Here is a 17,496-nt window from a genome sequence, read left to right as displayed (position 1 = left end):
AAACGTCTCAAATCTGCATGCATGTTCCATGTGCTCAATACATTCTAGTAAGGTCACATCAACCGCTTTTCCGTGTTTTCATTAGCTAATGGCTTTAAGCTGGGGATTTTATTAGCTGAAAATAACGACAATTCGAATTGTTCAAAGTGTCTAAACAGGCGTAACACCAAACAGCGGTGGTTGTTCCTGCGTACAATTTTGCGATTTGGGTGGTCGTTTGGGTTGTAAGTGAATTTGTCCTTTTGGAGGTAAGTGCAACAGTGCGTGTGGATTGTCTTTGTACTCATTTTGGCTCGACATGCATCCAATTTAATTAGATTCTCTATGTGTTGTACATATCAACAACGTTGGCGTGCATTGCGTCTGCAAAATTCGTCTGCGTTTAATGCGACATAGTAAATCCCCTGATACAGGCATTTGTTGATGTGGTGTCCAGGGAATATTCAGCATTTTGACATGGATGGCATCATTATTTTTGCTCTCAAGTAGTCTTAAGTACAATACACCATTAGTGAATGTGATGCACATATGTAAAACATAAAAGGCCTACATCATCAGCTACATTGCACCGCCCACTTCAGTGCATGCCTGATGCTGACAGGCTGCAAAAATCCATGCAGTTATGACAAGCTTTTTATCATTGAGGTTGTAGCAAGTTTAATCGTTAATGTTTTTGACAGAATGAGTAGTGATGAAAGCATGTGATGATAAATCATTCTGAAGCAACTTATTCAGTGTTCAGAAATGGGGTATGGATGTCATCATGTTCTCACAGGGGAGATGGGCCTTAGAGATTAGACTTATGATCAAGCTTCTGTTTTTGTAATATTACAGCTTAGGCATTGGGTTTCAGGCTAGCAGTGCTGTGTTAGTTGCAAGTCCTGCATCTGTCTTTGAGTTTGCTAATGAGCAGCCTGGCTTTGGAATGAACATCAAGGCAAAGGCCAAGAAAACACAATTGAAGGGCAAGGGAGTTACTGCCAAGATAATGCCTTCAACCAAGAAGGAAATGAAGAGAAAGAGCAAGTTCAATGAAACACTGCCTGCCAAGGAGGAAAAGGAAAAACAGACAAATGGTGATGAAATGTGTCATACCAGAAAGAGAAAAAAGTTGAAAACTAGCCACAAACTTGATAATGATGGTGAAATGACTCCAACCAAAATGGCAAAGAAGATAAAAACTAAGAGCGAAGGCAGTGATGCCAGTGAGATGTCTCCACCCAAGACAAAAAAGATCATGAAAGGAACATCTGACATCCCAGATAACCCAGCCAGTCCAGAGCACTCTCTTACAAGTGTTTTGGCCGATGGTAAGAAGAGAAAACCAATGCGCAAGAAAAAGCAGTACAACAAGGAAGCTATTGAGAAAATGAAGGCCCGCCAGGTGGCCAGGCGGGAGAAGGCACAGAAACAGACGCCGGCAGCGAAGCCCGATGCCAAGCGACGGCGGGCCAAGCTGCCTGTTCGTCTGGAGGCAGTTAACTTGACGTTCGCCGAGGACGACACCATGACCGAGTTCGACGGCGTGTGGGTGCCACGCGAGGAGACGGGCCGGCTCCAGTCGGCGCGCGAGGACCTGGAGAAGCGTGGCCTGGCGCCGGAGAAGGTGCACCGGCGCATGAAGCAGCTGGTGCGCCGCGAGCACCGGCGCCTCAAACTGCGCCTCATCGGTGCGCTGGCCAAGACGGAGCGAGCGGCGCGCGAGCGGGCGCAGTTCCTGGCGGCGCGCAACACGCCGCGCGCGCGCCGCCGTCTGCCCGGCCGCGCCTGCGGCCTCCGGCTGCAGGAGGGAGACCGGCTGGCGCGTTTCGACGGCTTCTGGGTGGGCGCTGAGGCGGTGGCTAAGCTGGAGCAGCTGCGGGAGCGGCTGGCGGCCGAGGGCCGGCCCGAGGCCGAGGCGCGCCGCCTGCTGCGCCACGCTCGCCGCGCCGAGGAGCGCCGCGTCAAGAGTGCTGGCCGGCTGCTGTGCGCGCGCTGCGGCGGCCGCGGCCACCTGGGCTCCGACTGTACGGCGCCGGCCGTCCAGGCCGCCGCCGGCACCGTCTGCTTCCGCTGCGGCGCCGCCGGCCACCGGCTCTCCGACTGTCCGAGGAAAGGGGACGTGGCCGGCCTGCCGTTCGCCACGTGCTTCCTGTGCCAGCAGAAGGGCCACATGTCCCGCGACTGTCCGCAGGGCGCCGCCGACGCCGGCCGGCGGCCCGGCCGCACGTCGCCGGTCGGCGGTGGAGCCGGAGCAAAGGCGTGCTCGTGGCGCGGGCTGACCCATGACGCGGAGGAGGCGGACGAGGCCGCCCCCGCCAAGGTCGCCTCTGTGAAGAAGGCCGCCCCCGTGAAAGCGAAAACACCGGCGAAAAAGAAAGAGAGCAGTGGCGGGCATGTCCGCTTTGATTTCGACTGATGTCCTATTTAAGTGAAGATGTTCGCTGTCGTTGGGATGGAGTGTGGCGGAATTGCGGGCCATGGTATGCTTTAGTGCTGTTTAAAGCGATACGCTCGAAGAGATCTTGTGATGCGTTGGGTATCCTGATGTGGCTGCGGAAGACGGCTAGAAATATAAGTTCGCTGTCGAGTTTCAGGGGTGAGTTGCATGGCGCGACGGTTCTTAGTGTTACAAAACACCGCTCATAGTGTACTGGACACCAAAACAGGATAAAGGACGTGCTGTAGATATTTTCACTTGTATTCGTTACAAATGACCACAACGCGATGACAATATTTTTATAGTGGCTCCGGACCAAAAATGCGTCCGGCCGCATGAGCAGCATCACGCCGCCGTGTCCTGCCGCGGCGAGCCGACAGCGCCGTCCGCGGATCCTCAACGGCGTCGGCGCGGCGGGCGACACTAGCTCCCCTGGCGGCTCTGGATGGCGTCCAGCACGCGCTGCAGGGCAGCCTCTGCCTCGCCGTGCAGCGGCCGCAGCTGCTCGGTCACCTGGCCGGTCAGGTCACTCTGGGCCGCCTGCGGAGGCGGGACCGCTGGTGACCGAGGCGGGGGGACACGGGCCGCCATGTCGGCCGGTCGGTCAGGCCGGCACGGTGTGCCGTCCGCCACGCTCCCAGCACAGCCGCCTCTTGTTTACCTGCGAGGGTGCCTCACATGCGTTGAAAAGGCACGACAGACCTGCTCAGAATGACTGACTATGACTGAACTGATGATTATGACTGAATGACTCAACGTTAGCAACGGAACCTTTACCGAAATGCGTCATCCTGATGGAAAGCTTTCGGCTTGCTTCACGGGAAATGCCTATTAATTAATCAAAACAAATGGCGCACCTTAAACGTCAGGTTAAAACAGCTGTAAAAAGCAATAAAGCTACGTGGCGCTACGTGCTCCTTTGCGCACAGCGGGCTATGACTCACGGCAACTGTCAACAGCTCATGACCAGAAGCCTGAGTCAGAAGTAACCAGGTGACCGACCTTGACTTTCGTCAGCGTGCCGCGCGCTGCCAGCTTCACCGAGGACAGGGTCTGGAGCACGTGACCGCCGGGCTGGGTCACTTCGGCCCAGTCTAGCGCCGCATCAGCCAGCTGCGGATGGCGGGCAGTGTCAAACTGCGGCGGGTACGGCGTCATCCCTTCATTGGCTCTCTGATCCGATGCGATAGTGTCATGCGCTTGCCTCATATCACGTTATAAGGACGTGACCTCACATGAAGCCTTGCCCAGCTCAGCGTGGACAAAATCGGCCAACATGGGACATCGCACTGCCATGACGATCACGCCGACCAACACCTAGCGGGCCTTCCTACTTCGGGAATTAAAATCGCGCGCACCGTGACTTGGCCAAATCCCGCAAGACACGTCTTAAGGCACCCGCTCCGATACCAGTCATTTCAACCTGATGTCTCCAGGGCACGAGGCTTCCCGTGCAGACAACCAGGAGGCGCCACAGCCAGTCATCTCACCTTGACGACGATCTGCAGCATCTGCCTGGCCAGCTCTGGCTGTTTCTCGGCGGCCGGCCGCTGCGCCAGGCAGCGGTGAGCCTTCTGGTAGTACTGCATCGTGCGGTGGCGCGCCTCGTCAGAGCGCTCGCCGGCCGACAGGTCGCCGTATAGACTCCAGAGGTCGGCATCGGTCGTGATCTGCAGAAAGAGGAAGAGACAGCGTCAGCGGCGCGGCGGGGTGAAGAGACAGCGTCAGCGGCGCGGCGGGGCGATGAGACAGCGTCAGCGGCGCGGCGGGGTGATGAGACAGCGTCAGCGGCGCGGCGGGGTGACCAGACAGCATCAGGGGCGCGACGGCGCGACGCGGCCGACATTCGCAACCACGGCACAGCTCAGAAGGCAGCACCGTCACAGGCTGCCGCCCGAGCCGGGCGGACCCACGTGAGGTCGCGCCGGTCCCAGCCCTCCTTCGCCGCGCGTGGGCAGCGACCGCGACCGACTCACCGCTGCCGTGAGGCGGCCGAAGAGCGCGGCCACGCGGCGGCGCAGGCGGCCAGCGCCCAAGCCGTGCCGGTCGACCGTGTCCCCAATAACGGCCCCCACCAGCAGACGCAGCACCTCGGCGTCCACGTGACGCTCCCGTACGTCCGCCAGCCGGCCGTAGGCGTTCACCGCCTGCCGGGGTGTCCGAGACGGCCGTTATGGTGCGGAGTCAGGGACAGGTCAAACTCACGGTGACCAGCTGTCAATAGGACACGATTTGAACGCGACAGAAACACCGGCCGAACTGCCCAATTTGCACTATTTGAGCACACTAATGAAAACAAAGCCAGAAGGCAATCCCAACATTTCAAACATATTGCATCACAACTACAGCAATGGGAGTCGCACAATGTCTGAACAGAAAGGGAAAACGTACCTCCTCAAACTCGCCTATATCAACACTGACGACCAGAAAGTTCTCCCAGATTTTCCAGTTGTCGAAGCTGAACTTGAGCGCCTCCTGCAGTGTTTTCCAAGCGCGGTCCTTTTGGCCTAGTTTGATGTACGCGTGTGCGATGTTGTTCCACGCCTCAAAGTTCTGGAATAGTCGAGATGGGAACACATTAAACCGACGTAGCAGTGGCGACCAATGCACTCAATTACTGCTTTAGCAGAAACATGTTATCTGTTCCATAAAACTAATAATGCTACAGTTGAACTGAGCGTGCCCTAAGTGTGCTGGAAATAACAGCTCAACAAACCGCCCACGGTATACTGGAACAACAGCAAGAAGGAGTTCTTCCTGACGGCGGTAGAAACGCATCAATAGCTCGAGCTTCTCACGTCTGGCTCCAGGTAGCAGCACTGTCGGTAGGCCCGCGCACACGTCTTCCAATCTTCGGTCTCGAGCGCAGCATACGCCAGGCGAGACCAGACGTCAAACTGGAGGCTGTTCATCTCCACGGCTCTCAGCAGAAACGGTATGCAGCGCGAGTACTGGAAGAAAACAACGTACATTAAGAAGATGGCACACAATGTGTCCCATTAATGTGCGTTCTGATGTGAGGTCGGCATATTCGAGTGTTTAGTCAGCCAGTAAGTGCGTGGGTTTTAACAGCGCGTCAACTGCAATGCTTATTTGCGCCATACTCGAGTATGCTACCCAAAGTAAGTGCGTCAGTCGGATAAGCAGTGCATTCATGTTATCAACAAGAATGGAGGAGTAGATCAGTTTATAACCGACTGACTTACATGCTCCATACCCATCCACTGCAGTTACCAGCCCACAGATCATCACTGCATAATTACAATGAGCGGAGACTGGAAATGAAACATAACAGCACACCTGCTTCATTGCAATGTCGTGTACCTGTCCCTGCTCCTCTTTAACTTTAACTTTAGCATCACATCCCCAGCAACACAAGAGAGGGGCTCGCAGCGCACCTGTTTGCGGTGGTAGTAGTGCAAGCCCTCGGAGCGGAGCGCGCGCACCGACTGATGGCCAGACATCTCCCAGGCGCGCTGGTAGCATGTGACGTCATCAGTAGCGTCACCCAGCAGGCAGAGCAGCTTGGGCGTCTCTCCGCTCAGCTCGATACGCTGGCGGATCACCTCCTCCGCCTGGCGGTGCAGACAGCCACGACTTCACGCGGATGGGCATGACGTCATGTGAAGGGGGACGACGTCATATGAAGGGGCATAACGTTACATGATGGAGCATGGCGTCACGTGAAGGGGGACGACGTCATATGAAGGGGCATAACGTTACATGATGGAGCATGGCGTTACGTGAAGGGGAGAAGGGCACTGATTGGTCTACTCTTTTTCCAAAATATTCTGCTGCCTCAAATTCAATGTGGCTGTTTTAGAGCTTACCAACTTTTATGATAGCAAAAATAATCACTCCTACAGATTCTAGCTTTTCTGTTCGAAACTATCTTCTACGCATAGCCTATGCATATCATGACGTGTACACACGACCTTAAGACTAGCACGTAATCTAGATTCTGATCCAGCGTGAACACAGCAGGCTGGACAAAAGCACACAAGTTAACGCTATACTTACACCGACAGCAAAACGGATTAACTACGGTTCGAAAAATTATCGATAAAATTCAAGATACGTGAATTGCGCGGATTGCTCAGCAACGCACATCAACCCTGATTTTGTTACGTAAGACGCAGCTTTCAGCGCTCGAGACGTCTCTTTCCGGGAGCACGCACCCTCTGGCGCTGCTGCAGCAAGTGGTAGCACTTGATGGCCTCCTCCCAGAGCTGGAGCCGCTCGTACACCTCCAGCGCCGCTTTGGTCACGCCCAAGGCCAGGTAGCGGGCGGCCAGCTCGCCCTGTCGAAGTCAGTCACTGTCAGAGGTCGCCCCCACGGCAGCTGGGGTCAGCGGTCACACCACGGGAGCCGGGATCAGAGCTCACGCCACGGGAGCCAGGTCAGAGGTCACATTGCGAGAGCCAGGATCAGATGTCACACCACGGGCTCAGGGCGACAGAAATCCTAGAAACCTATCTGGCGTTGGAACCAGTCAGCGCTTTCCACGGGCGTAATGGACCATTACTCTACATCAACGAAAGGTTCACAAAATAAGGATGCACCACCTTAAGACGGTACAGTATGTTTACTATATCACACTCTTCAAAACATCGGCTGCGTTATTTTCAAGAACGAGCGCCGCTGCGAACGAACCAGTCGTCTCCCATGGAAGACGGCCGCACCGACCCACCTCCATCTCCCAGCGGGTAGGCACGAGACTGCAGAAGAACAGCTGCAGCCGGTGGACGGCCGACGGCGCCGCCTCCGTCACGGCGTCCACCAGCGTCTGCGTCTGTGTCATGGCCCGCTCCACGGTGCGCCGCTCGCCAGACTCAAGCCGACTGCGCTGCAGACGGCACCCGTCTGAACACGCTGGTCTGGACACACTCGTCTGAACATGCTCGTCTGGACACGCCCGTCCGAACACGCCCGTCCGAACACGCCCGTCTGAACACGCTCGTCTGGACACGCTCGTCTGGACACACTCGTCTGAACACGCTCGTCTGGACACGCTTGTCTGAACACGCTCGTCTGAACACGCCCACCTGGACACGCTCGTCTGAACACGCTCGTTTGAACACGTCCGTCTGGACACGCTCGTCTGAACACGCTCGTTTGAACACGTCCGTTTGGACACGCTCGTCCGAACACGCTCTTCTAAACACGGCGCCGGCAGTGATCCCACACGGCGGGCGCCAGGCACCTGACCTGGCGCCACCGTCCCCCAGCACGCGCACAACGCTCGTGCGCAGGCAGGTTGAAGGCCGTCCGAGCAGGTCGAGTGCCTTGGTGCGTAATGCTTAACGTAGACGACCACAGCAGGTCCGAAAATACGGCAAACGGTCACAGCAACAAGTGATGACACGTGAAAATGTTCCGTATTCATCCACCACCAACTGCTCGTCAGCTGCTGCTACTTGAGTGCGCACGCCCCGCAATTAACTTAAACCCGCACGCCGTCGGCGGCGTTAAACGGCGGCGTTACCTGCAGCAGGGCCGACAGCTGGACGGCCCAGAGGTGCGGCTGCCGCGTCACCGCCGCCAGCAGCACCAGCAGCTGCTCGTCCCGGATCGCGTCTCGGCCCTGCGCCCGCTGCTCCTGGAAACTGCGCGGCGAGCGACGGCCGTCAGGCTGAGGGGCGGTGTCGCGCGCGCAGCACAGACAGGCTGAACCCCGCCCGGTGACGCGGCGGGAGCGACGGCCGTCAGGCTGAGGCGCGGTGTCGCGCGCGCAGCACAGACAGGCTGAACCCCGCCCAGCGACGACGACCGTCAGGCTGAGGTGCGGCGTCATGTGCGCAGCACAGACAGGCTGAACCCCACCAAGTGAGCAGGTGGTGAACCACGCCCAGTTATCAGGATGAATCACGCCCAGTGAGCAGGCTGAAAAACGCCCAGTGAGCAGGCTGAACCACATCCAGTGATTAGGCTGAATCCCGCCCTGTGATCAGGCTGAACCCGCTCAGTGACCAGGCTGAATCCCGCCCAGAGACCAGGCTGAACCCCGTCAAGTGAGCAGGCGGACGACATGTGTTGGGCTCCAGCTCTTGAAAAGCGCGAAACAGATACGAAACGAAACAGTTCTGAACATAGAAAGCGCGTTCTACCCGTGCTGTACTGATGTGATGGTGATGATGATTCGGGCTTTGGGGCGCGATTTGGGGCGTGCCGTATTTATGTGAGCAACACTTAACAGCCGACGGTCGCCGCATGTGATGAGCCAGCATTATCTGCGCCGAGCAGCGCTGTGTACCAACTGTTACCCCGGCACCTGTCTAGGCACGACTCCCGGTCGGTGGAAGCCCAGCCCTGCTCCCCATACTCCCACTCACAACTTGCTGAGAATGACTGCCTGTCGGAGCGGCGAGGCGGCCGCCTCCAGCGCCGCGTCCTCGTACTGCACACGCTCGCGACGCGTGTCGTCGCCGAGCCGCAGGTCACGAGGCAGCTCGGCGCAGCCCGGCGGCTCGGAGGCGTCCTCGGGCGGCCGCGGCGGTCCCGGCGCGTCCTCGGACGGCCGCGGCGGTCCCGGCGTGTCCTCCGGCGCCGGGAGCGGGCTGTCGCCGGCGGGCGACAGGCCGTCCTCGGCCACCCGCAGTGCCAGCTGCGGCCGCGCCTCCTGGAAGTACGTCCGCCGACCCAGCGCTCCTGGCCACGGGGAGGGTCGGGGTTAGACGCCCGAGAGCCAGACTCGCTCCGGGTCGCAGGCGCCACGTACGCACAGTGCGCTTCCAGTAGTCGAGACGCCATGCACGGGGCCACTCCACCTATGATGGCACCTCTGCGCGATGCACGCAGTTGGACCAGACCTCACTTGCATGTGAACCAAAGACGATCCTGTTCAAGTATCCAACACGCTTATCTAGCGTCCGATACTAGGACGTCAGCATAAGTCGGCACCTCCAACGAATCCGAGCATCTCCGGCGCGCTACCGGAGGAATGGGGGACAAGGCGCGCGCCGCCACCCATCAGCCGCATCATCACTCACCGACCAGCTCCAGACTGATGCCGAGTCGGCGCTGGGCGGTGGCCAGATGCTGCGCCGCCTCCGTCACGTGGTGGTGGTAGCTGTACACGCCGGCTACCGTCAGATGGTGCTCGACGGCCACCTGGGACGAAGCGGCGTCAGCGGAGTGAGGAGAGAACCCACTGGGGACGCGGCGGCGACCAGTGACCTGGGTCCGGTGCGGTCCGGTCCGGTCCGGTCCGGTCCGGTCCGGTCCGGTCCGGTCCGGTCCGGTCCGGTCCGGCCGGGTGGAGCAGACCACGAACGTGAGCAGCCGGGAGCAACAGCGCGTCTTTGGCCTTGAAACCAAATGTGTGGATGGGAGGACCACTTTTATCTCCAACGCCGATCACTTTGAAGAGCAGAGGTCGCCATCGAGAAATTATTACCCAGTTATCAGTCATCGCTGGTGCGTCGCTGGTGCCAGGAGGGTCCGCCAGCGGCCTGACCCAGAGCCAACAGACCGTGTAGCCAAGCGCCGGTGCGCCCCCTTCACCTGTGTCGAGCTCTCCAGCAGGCGGAGCGTGTTCTCAGACAGTCGGATGTCCTTGAGGAAGAGGTCGAAGAGGTGGGGCGACGCCTCGTCTAGTACCTGCTGGTGCAGGAATCCGTAGCGGATCCTCCACAGCGGGAAAGACTGAAACACGCCACGGACACTCAACACGACGTGACAGCAAACGGCCTCAACATAGGCCGGCTATAACAGACATATACCCAGTGTAATGCATATGTGTCGGCATGGTCTAGCATTGCTCCGGGGGTACAGGAACATATATCCGGCTGGAAAAGACGGTTGCTGTCCTAAAGCATGAAACCATATGAACCACAATCGCAGCCGCCTTACGCGCCCGGTAAACACGGATCAGTGAGGAACACCATGGTGGAGAGACTGCATTGGAGTTCGGGAACTGGGACGATTGCGGCAATAAAAGGGTCCGACGATACTCAGCGCACGACGTCGGTACGTACCGGGAATGAGCTGAGATGATTCTGACAGCCCTCGAAGACGACCCGCGCGATACCGAGCGCCTCCGGGCACCGCATCAGCTGGTAACACTCGCTCCCGTCCACAGCAAGACAAGCCAGACACCTGCAATACAACCGCAGCAGCTGCACATAACTTATTGAGCTGAGATGATCCTGATACCGCGCGCCTCCGGGTACCGCGTCAGCCGGTAGCATTCGCTCCCGTCCACAGCAAGACAAACCAGACACCTGCAACACAGCTACAGTAGCTGCACATAACCTATTTTGGGCAGGGAACGCCTGAAATGTGCGCTTGGGCGTGGACCAGCCTTAATGGACAGGGCAGTCTCAATGGACTATTATATGCGCTACTGTCTGCTCTGTTTGGCTGCGGTACCTCAGAGCCAAAACATAGCTAGTGCGACCATAAGGACACACTGGCCCTAAGCAGTCAGGCCAGTAACACCGAGCGCAGCCCGTGCACATGTCCCTCCGCTGGCGGTCCACGAGCGCCCGCGGCCGGCGCCGGCCTCCTCAGCGGGGTGCACTGACCTGGCCCGCTCCTGCTCCGAGCCCGTGACGGGCAGCACGTCCGCCCAGTCCAGCTCCGGGCCTGTCCAGTTGGCCTGGGCGAACAGGCACAGCGCCGCCACGGCCCCCAGCAGCAGCAGCTCCCTGACGACGTACGACCGTCAGGCGAACGGACGGCCAGCGACAGGCTGTTGTTGGCATTGTCATTGGGGCTTTGTGGCGTGCTCTGCTGCTCAGGCTACATGGCGTTGCCTGTCTCTCACCATGGCAGGAAGGGTGGGCACCATGGGGAATCAAACCCTGCACCCTTGGTTTCCCAGAGCAGCCAACAGGCGACAACTGATCATGTGTGTATGAGTGTGTGCAGGTGTGGGTGTGTGTGAATGTTGTACATTGTATAGATGTCATGGAAAATGGCTGCATTTGCCAATCTTCCACAGCATAAAGGCACAATTGAAAATTTGATGTGTGTAGTGTAGACAAGCTTTCAAAGCATGCCTCACTTTATTTGCTCTTACCCTGAATCACTGCTGGCACTATTCAGTGAGGCAGATACATGGGCTGCAATGGCCTCCAGGTCCCACGACTTCCACAACTCTGTTGCATCTAGGCTGAGCACCCTTCTGATGTCTTCTAAATTCAAGACATCTTTGAAATGTCCTTGGAGAATGTGATGCAGAGGTGTGTCATCCAGTTCTGTGGCATTGAAGGATATGGTTATTGCTTTCCTGTTTTCAAGTATGCAGAGGGTGGCAGAACATAGTGAGTGGTATAAATGACATGAGACAAAGAGCTTACTTTCAAGCATTATGACTAAGCTTTTGCAGAAAACATGTTTTGAGATGTTCTGATTGATCATGGATTCTAATGCAAGGCTCTTTTGTATTATGGCATGAGGCAGTTGTACTTGGCTAGTGCACATCTCAACAAAAAGCAACAGGTCCACAGCAGGCCCTTCATCCAAAAAGGTATTGACCATGTGAGACTTTGCCATATGACACAAGAACATGACAGCATGGACTGAGAAGATTCATGTACTGCAGCAAGGCTACATGAATTAGTATATCAGCCTGATAGCTAGCCTCAGGGGTGATAACAAAAACCTTTAAAATGGTCAGGCAAAAGACCTTCCATTCAAAAACTGCAACTGCTTTTGGCAGGAACTGATGTCACCCTTGCCTTCTCAGGTAGCACAAGTAAATACATTTCACAAATTAGGCAAGAAAACTACCCATTTTGACCAGTTTGATTCTACACCTTCCCACTCACAAGACATGCATGATTAAGAATGATTTATCACAATATGCCAGGACAATAATACATACCCAGTCTGTTATCAGACTGCTTGCAGTGCCTCAGGGACACAAGTTCTTTTTCTTTCTCCAAATGCATTACTGCCATCAACCAAGGCTTTGTACTCAAATGTATACAGGCATCTAAAGTATCTCTTCAGTTGCGCCAGATGCCTGACAAATAAACATCACATTTGAAACATGCATGTTATATACAAGTATGTGCACGGTCGTATCAAACACTATAGGCACTCCACAAACCACCCAATATGTTAATCAGATTCTTGGCATTTATTGCTATGGGTCTATGTATTGGCCAAGTTTCACGTGTAAAATGGAAACAAGTACATTGAATCAGACACAGACAGACATCTTTATAACTATTTAATCATAATTTGTCATGATTCAAAAATCATGTTGACTGATTTATGCATGATCTCCAATTTTTTCCACTTCTATTTTAAACAATTACAGAAGCATCAGTCAATAAGCATTAAGACCCAAGTATTGTCATAGTCCTTGCAATGTAAATTACAAGTCAACTACATTAAGCTTCTGCAACAGCATGGGTACAATTTAAGTCCAGCGACACTTTGCCTAGCCTGAAAAACTTACAAATGAACAGCTAATGCCTGTATGCATAAATATGTACACAATAACTACAACTGGAGCTACAAAATCGGTAAAAACATCCGAGAGCCAGGAGTCCATGGTTTATAAAATTAAACCCTCGAATTACCCAACCGTGGCACAGACACAAGTTAAACACGACCACCACCACCAAGGACGTCAAAATTGCGCCGCTAATTGAACTAGAGGGAGAGCAACACCACGCCGACCCCCGGACCACGGGCACCGTGATTTGAGTCCAAGCTTGAGCTTCGTCTTGTCTTGGATTGGGGCGCATAGTAGCCGTCGTATTGATGCATGCTGTTGTTGTCACATCTGCGGTATTATACGAACACTATATAGCTTCCAAATCCCTAGTGATAAAGGTAAATAAGAGGAAGGGTAAGGGAAAATAATACCAAACATCGACAAATTTTAGAGTGCAGGCAGGTGGAAACGGGGCTCACGACTCCCTTAGGTTCTGAGGGGCCCGAAGGGTAACTCGGGACCTACGATTAAGGGTCCGGAGTGCCGACCGGGGGTCATATTCAGAGGCCCTGCTCGAAGGGGTGGGCACTTCAATGTCATTCAGAGCATAGGCGCAGGGGCGCTTCAAAAAGTGGGTGGGTGGGGGGGGGGGCAAGCTCAGAGCATACTTCGGGAACTTTTTCTGGAAAACAAGCTCGATGACTGGGGGGCGGGGGTAGAAATGGAGGTAACTGCTGTTTATTCAAATGTAATGACTGATATTCTAGACCTGCATCTAGAGTTGTTTCTCACTGGTGCACACTCTTGCCTATCCGACTCATCTATGTCATTCGGCGAATAACACTATCCAGCTTCCCAAGATTATTCGTCCCTTTCAATATTGTCTTTCCTGGGGACGCGAAATTCCACGAGGGGGTAGGTATTTTGGGTTATTGAGAAGGCATCTGTCTACGCAGGGCAGATACAAAAATATGGCCTAAGCAAAGGCTGGTGGGAATTTTGAAAGCGAGTCGATGGCTCACCGTACAACAGATTTGCATTCGCATTCATTTCGCTGGCTGCTTTTTAAGAAATAAGACTCGTCGCGGCATTTTAGGCGGCAACGAATTCGGAAGTTTGAAACTGCCAAAAACCATGTGACAAAAGCCATAAAACTGGAGATTCTCCTTTGAGAACCAAGCCACGGAATGAAGGTCCTTCTGTCATACATTCCTTGTCTGAGCCCTGCTCCCGTCCGCCTTCGGTGACCACTGTCCTGGCCCGGCTGTCTCTGAATGACTGACCGCGGAATAATGGTATGGCTGCTTTGTTTAGCATTTCTGGATCAGCATTGCCACCACTTGGGATGCAAAATATGCGTTGAACACCTGCAACAGTACCTTTTTACCGCATTATCTTCCCTTACACCACACCAAACCAGAAAAAATGGCTCCGGGAAGCTGCTTTCCTTATGTATGAATGGGCGCAACGGACATTTAATTGCCCGCCACTCAACGAAGACGACTGGATCTGCTTTTGCGTGTGGGCAGGGGGTAGCCAGAGTCTTGCTTAGAGGAACGAAGGGCTGACAAAAAACCCTCTTATGGTGATCGCCCCCCCTCCCCCTCCCAAAAATCCCCTGATATAGTTAACTTGTTACCAAAAGATGCGGTTTTCTTGGTTTCATTGCTATTTTTGCGTTGTAACCAGAACAGAAACCAGAAGCTACCGTGAGATCAATTATGTTTATATTTTTAAGGCCAATGTACCATAGAAATCAGGCGTTTAACGACCGCATGGAATAGATCACAGGCGTCTTTAATTTACAATGGTTTAGTGGACTCTTTCTAAACCGGCAGAATTTAGAAGCTTTTTCATAATGTTTTATCTGCGTTCTACAGACATTGAGGACATCGCAAAGGTAGGCTGTAGATCGATATGTTTGATCGAAATTTGAGGGTGAAAATTTTGATTGTAGATCGAGTGGTCAACAATGCATATTGACATCGCCAAGCCATGGTTGTCTGGAAATGTTAAACATTCAGTCAGAATCGATCAGTGATGCAAATTACATAGCGTGGTTTTCAATATGCGCGCTTGCAAATCTTATCAACAAAAACCTCGACGTCAGGCGTTGCAGTCTCCATAGTCCACGGAGCGAGGTTAGCACAGTGGTTAATTTTTCGCCGTGGCCCACCGGTGGACAAAAATGATAACGGTTCCGAAATAGTTACCTTCAAACACTTAAATATATTAGTAATAAAAGAAACGTGGCATAATTTTGAGCATGCGTGCTCGCAAAATTTGTTTTAAAAACCACGACGTCAGGCGTTGCAGTCTCCGTTGGCCGCGCATCGTCGGCTCAGTGGCTAATAGTGAGTCGTGGTCAGCGGGTGGATAAAAATTATGACGCTTCTGAAAGAAGAACATTTGAACGCTTCAGGACATCGAACTTACATCCACAAGGCAGTCCGGGTGCATATTTCACGTGTGTGATTTTTAGACTGATAAGAACGGATTGGTCTTTAAAGCACCGTGAAGTGGTGCTGGAACCTGGTGGTGGAACTGAGATTAGATTAGATAGATTAGAACTGAGATTAGTAAAGGTAGATTCTTTATTGTTCGTGTTTCTGTAGCTATAAGTCTGTCTAGAAGGCAGATTAACACGGCGCCCGCCGTTTGGTGACACTTGCAGTGGCCGACGCCGTTCGGTTTTACGGAAGCTGCAACACAGACCATCGCTGTTCTTGCTCTCGAGGCTGGCGAGGCTGCGGGCGGGCATGCTCAAGCCTTTCGATGCATTTTTTCACTAATCCATTTTTTAAAAATGAACTTTTTCAAGCAAACATGGGATGACCTTGTTCGTTTTTAAAAAATTCATGTTGACCCACACTTTTCAACAATAATGAGACCCCCACTCTACTCAACAATGATGAGACCCCTTAAATCCTTCCGGGTAAGGGGTCTCTTGAGTAGAACACCAGGGTCACATTACTGGTTCCGGTCAAGGGCTGATGGACCACTCCGTCCCATCGCGAAGTGTCTTCCGACTGCCATTTTAACGACCTGGTCGATCCGGAGGCCATTGCAAGGATACAACATATGACATTGTTCGCCTCCCTGACACGGGAGGCCCTCTGACACGCGCAGTTGGCCTTTGATCAGCAAGGGAACCCTCATTGACGCAGCAATATCACTGATCGCTGAAGGTGGTCCAATAATTATCATATAGACTGCAGTGCCGTGTTTTTCTGTGTTCCTCAGAGAGATTGAGCAATTCTGAACGTATATTTGAGATGAAATGAGTCCTAAGTTTGCCTTAACATGGCTAATTCATGTTCGTCTTAAGCGTTCAAGATTCAGTCAGAATTTATTACTGATAAAAAACTATGTAATATGGCTTTGAGCGTACTCGCCCGCAAGTCATAGCAACAACAGCCCGGACGCCTGGCGTTGCAGTCTCCATAGGCCGCGCGGCGTCGGCCTGTGGCTCTGACACTAAGCGATGGCCAATAAGCAAACGAAAAAGATGACGCATATTGAGGAAGATGGCCGGTGAGCTGGGTACATCGGCATGTGCATTTGAATGTGGCGGAAAAGTAAGCTAAACACAACCTTAATCTGAAAAGTGAGGGGGGACAGTTAACACTGCTGGCCCCCACGTTGAAAAGTGGGCGAGGGCATGGTCCCCTGGCCCCCCTGTTCCTACGCCCATGATTCAGAGGGCCCTGGGCGCTGACCAGTGGTCCCCAGAGTAGATAAGGGGCATGCATGTCGGTCAGACATCACCAGGGACGTAAAGTCGGCTCTGTGTCGGCATGGGCCTGAGGGTCCATTTCCCAAGCAGGGTCAAAGCAGGAGCTATATATTTTTATTGTTCACGGCCCCAGCGTCTGTCATGAGGGTTCTGTGTTGGCAAGGGCCCGAGTCGACCAGAGGCAGTGTTCGAGAAGGCCCGAAGAGCCTGGAGGGCTCACCGAGACCGACGATTAAGGGCCCGATTAGAGGGTTTCGGGGCACGAAGTGCTGGTCGGGTCTTATCCCGATGCTCCAGCTTGCAGCGATGGCCCCGCGAATGATACTCAGGCGGCCCTTTGTACCGAACGGAGACCCCCGAATTAGTATCGGCCTATATATCGGTCAGACGCCACCAGCACCGCGCAGTTATCCCCGTGTCCATATGGTCCTGAGGGCCGCACATCCCAATCAGCGATGCAATCGGGGCCAGCGGTTTACACTGGTCGGGGCCCCTGTATATGTCAGGGGCCTGCAGTGCCCAACAGACGTTCCTGCATTCGCAAGGGACCCTAAACCAACCAAGGGCATCGTTCGATGAGGCCGAAAGAGGGGCCCGGGCGGGTCAGCGGAACAGACGATCAAGGGCTCGGCTGGAAGGCGTAAATGGCCGAAGGGCTGTCTGTAGGTCACATCAAGAATCGCGGCCCGTAGGGTCATGATCTAAAATGCTAATTAGAAGTCCTCTTGCACCGTTTGAGTACCCCTGAGCCAAGGCGGGTGTCTCGGTCGGCCAGAGACCACGAGCACCGAACAGCTGGCTCCCTGTCAGTCCGAAGCCTGGGGCCCCACTTCCCAAGCAGGAGCAAGACCGGGGGCCACGACTTACATTGGTCTTGGTCCCTGAAACAATAGTTGGGCCCCCTTGTCGGTCAGGGGCCCACAGTGCTTAACTAGGGGTAAAGTGTT

General features: G+C 54.3%; 2 protein-coding genes across 2 annotated transcripts; one reads left to right on the top strand and one right to left on the bottom strand.

Moving 5' to 3' along the window:
• The first annotated feature begins 16 nt into the window (after positions 1-16).
• On the top strand, positions 17-2,624 carry LOC119094361 (uncharacterized). Its single transcript, XM_037217426.1, has 3 exons — positions 17-248; positions 854-1,822; positions 2,033-2,624. The coding sequence occupies exons 2-3, from the start codon at positions 926-928 to the stop codon at positions 2,396-2,398; spliced, it is 1,263 nt and encodes a 420-aa protein (XP_037073321.1). The 5' UTR covers positions 17-248; positions 854-925; the 3' UTR covers positions 2,399-2,624.
• Positions 2,625-2,664: 40 nt separating this feature from the next.
• On the bottom strand, positions 2,665-13,117 carry LOC119094360 (tetratricopeptide repeat protein 27). The gene is made up of 19 exons (XM_037217425.1): positions 13,073-13,117; positions 12,250-12,390; positions 11,443-11,620; positions 10,946-11,068; positions 10,397-10,517; positions 9,924-10,064; positions 9,410-9,530; positions 8,956-9,068; positions 8,753-8,886; positions 7,906-8,026; positions 7,111-7,266; positions 6,598-6,720; positions 5,818-5,994; positions 5,218-5,370; positions 4,811-4,972; positions 4,396-4,566; positions 3,910-4,089; positions 3,422-3,532; positions 2,665-2,959 (listed from the first exon to the last, which is right to left on the bottom strand). Exons 2-19 carry the CDS (start codon positions 12,323-12,325, stop codon positions 2,843-2,845), a joined length of 2,478 nt encoding a protein of 825 aa, XP_037073320.1. The 5' UTR covers positions 12,326-12,390; positions 13,073-13,117; the 3' UTR covers positions 2,665-2,842.
• Between the last annotated feature and the right edge of the window lie 4,379 nt (positions 13,118-17,496).

This window comes from Pollicipes pollicipes, unplaced genomic scaffold (assembly GCF_011947565.3).
Source record: "Pollicipes pollicipes isolate AB1234 unplaced genomic scaffold, Ppol_2.1 Scaffold_4002;HRSCAF=4701_pilon_pilon_pilon, whole genome shotgun sequence".
Classification (NCBI taxonomy): domain Eukaryota; kingdom Metazoa; phylum Arthropoda; class Thecostraca; order Pollicipedomorpha; family Pollicipedidae; genus Pollicipes; species Pollicipes pollicipes.
The sequence above is the reverse complement of the archived record's forward strand: the minus strand, read 5'-3'. Positions and strand labels throughout refer to the sequence as shown.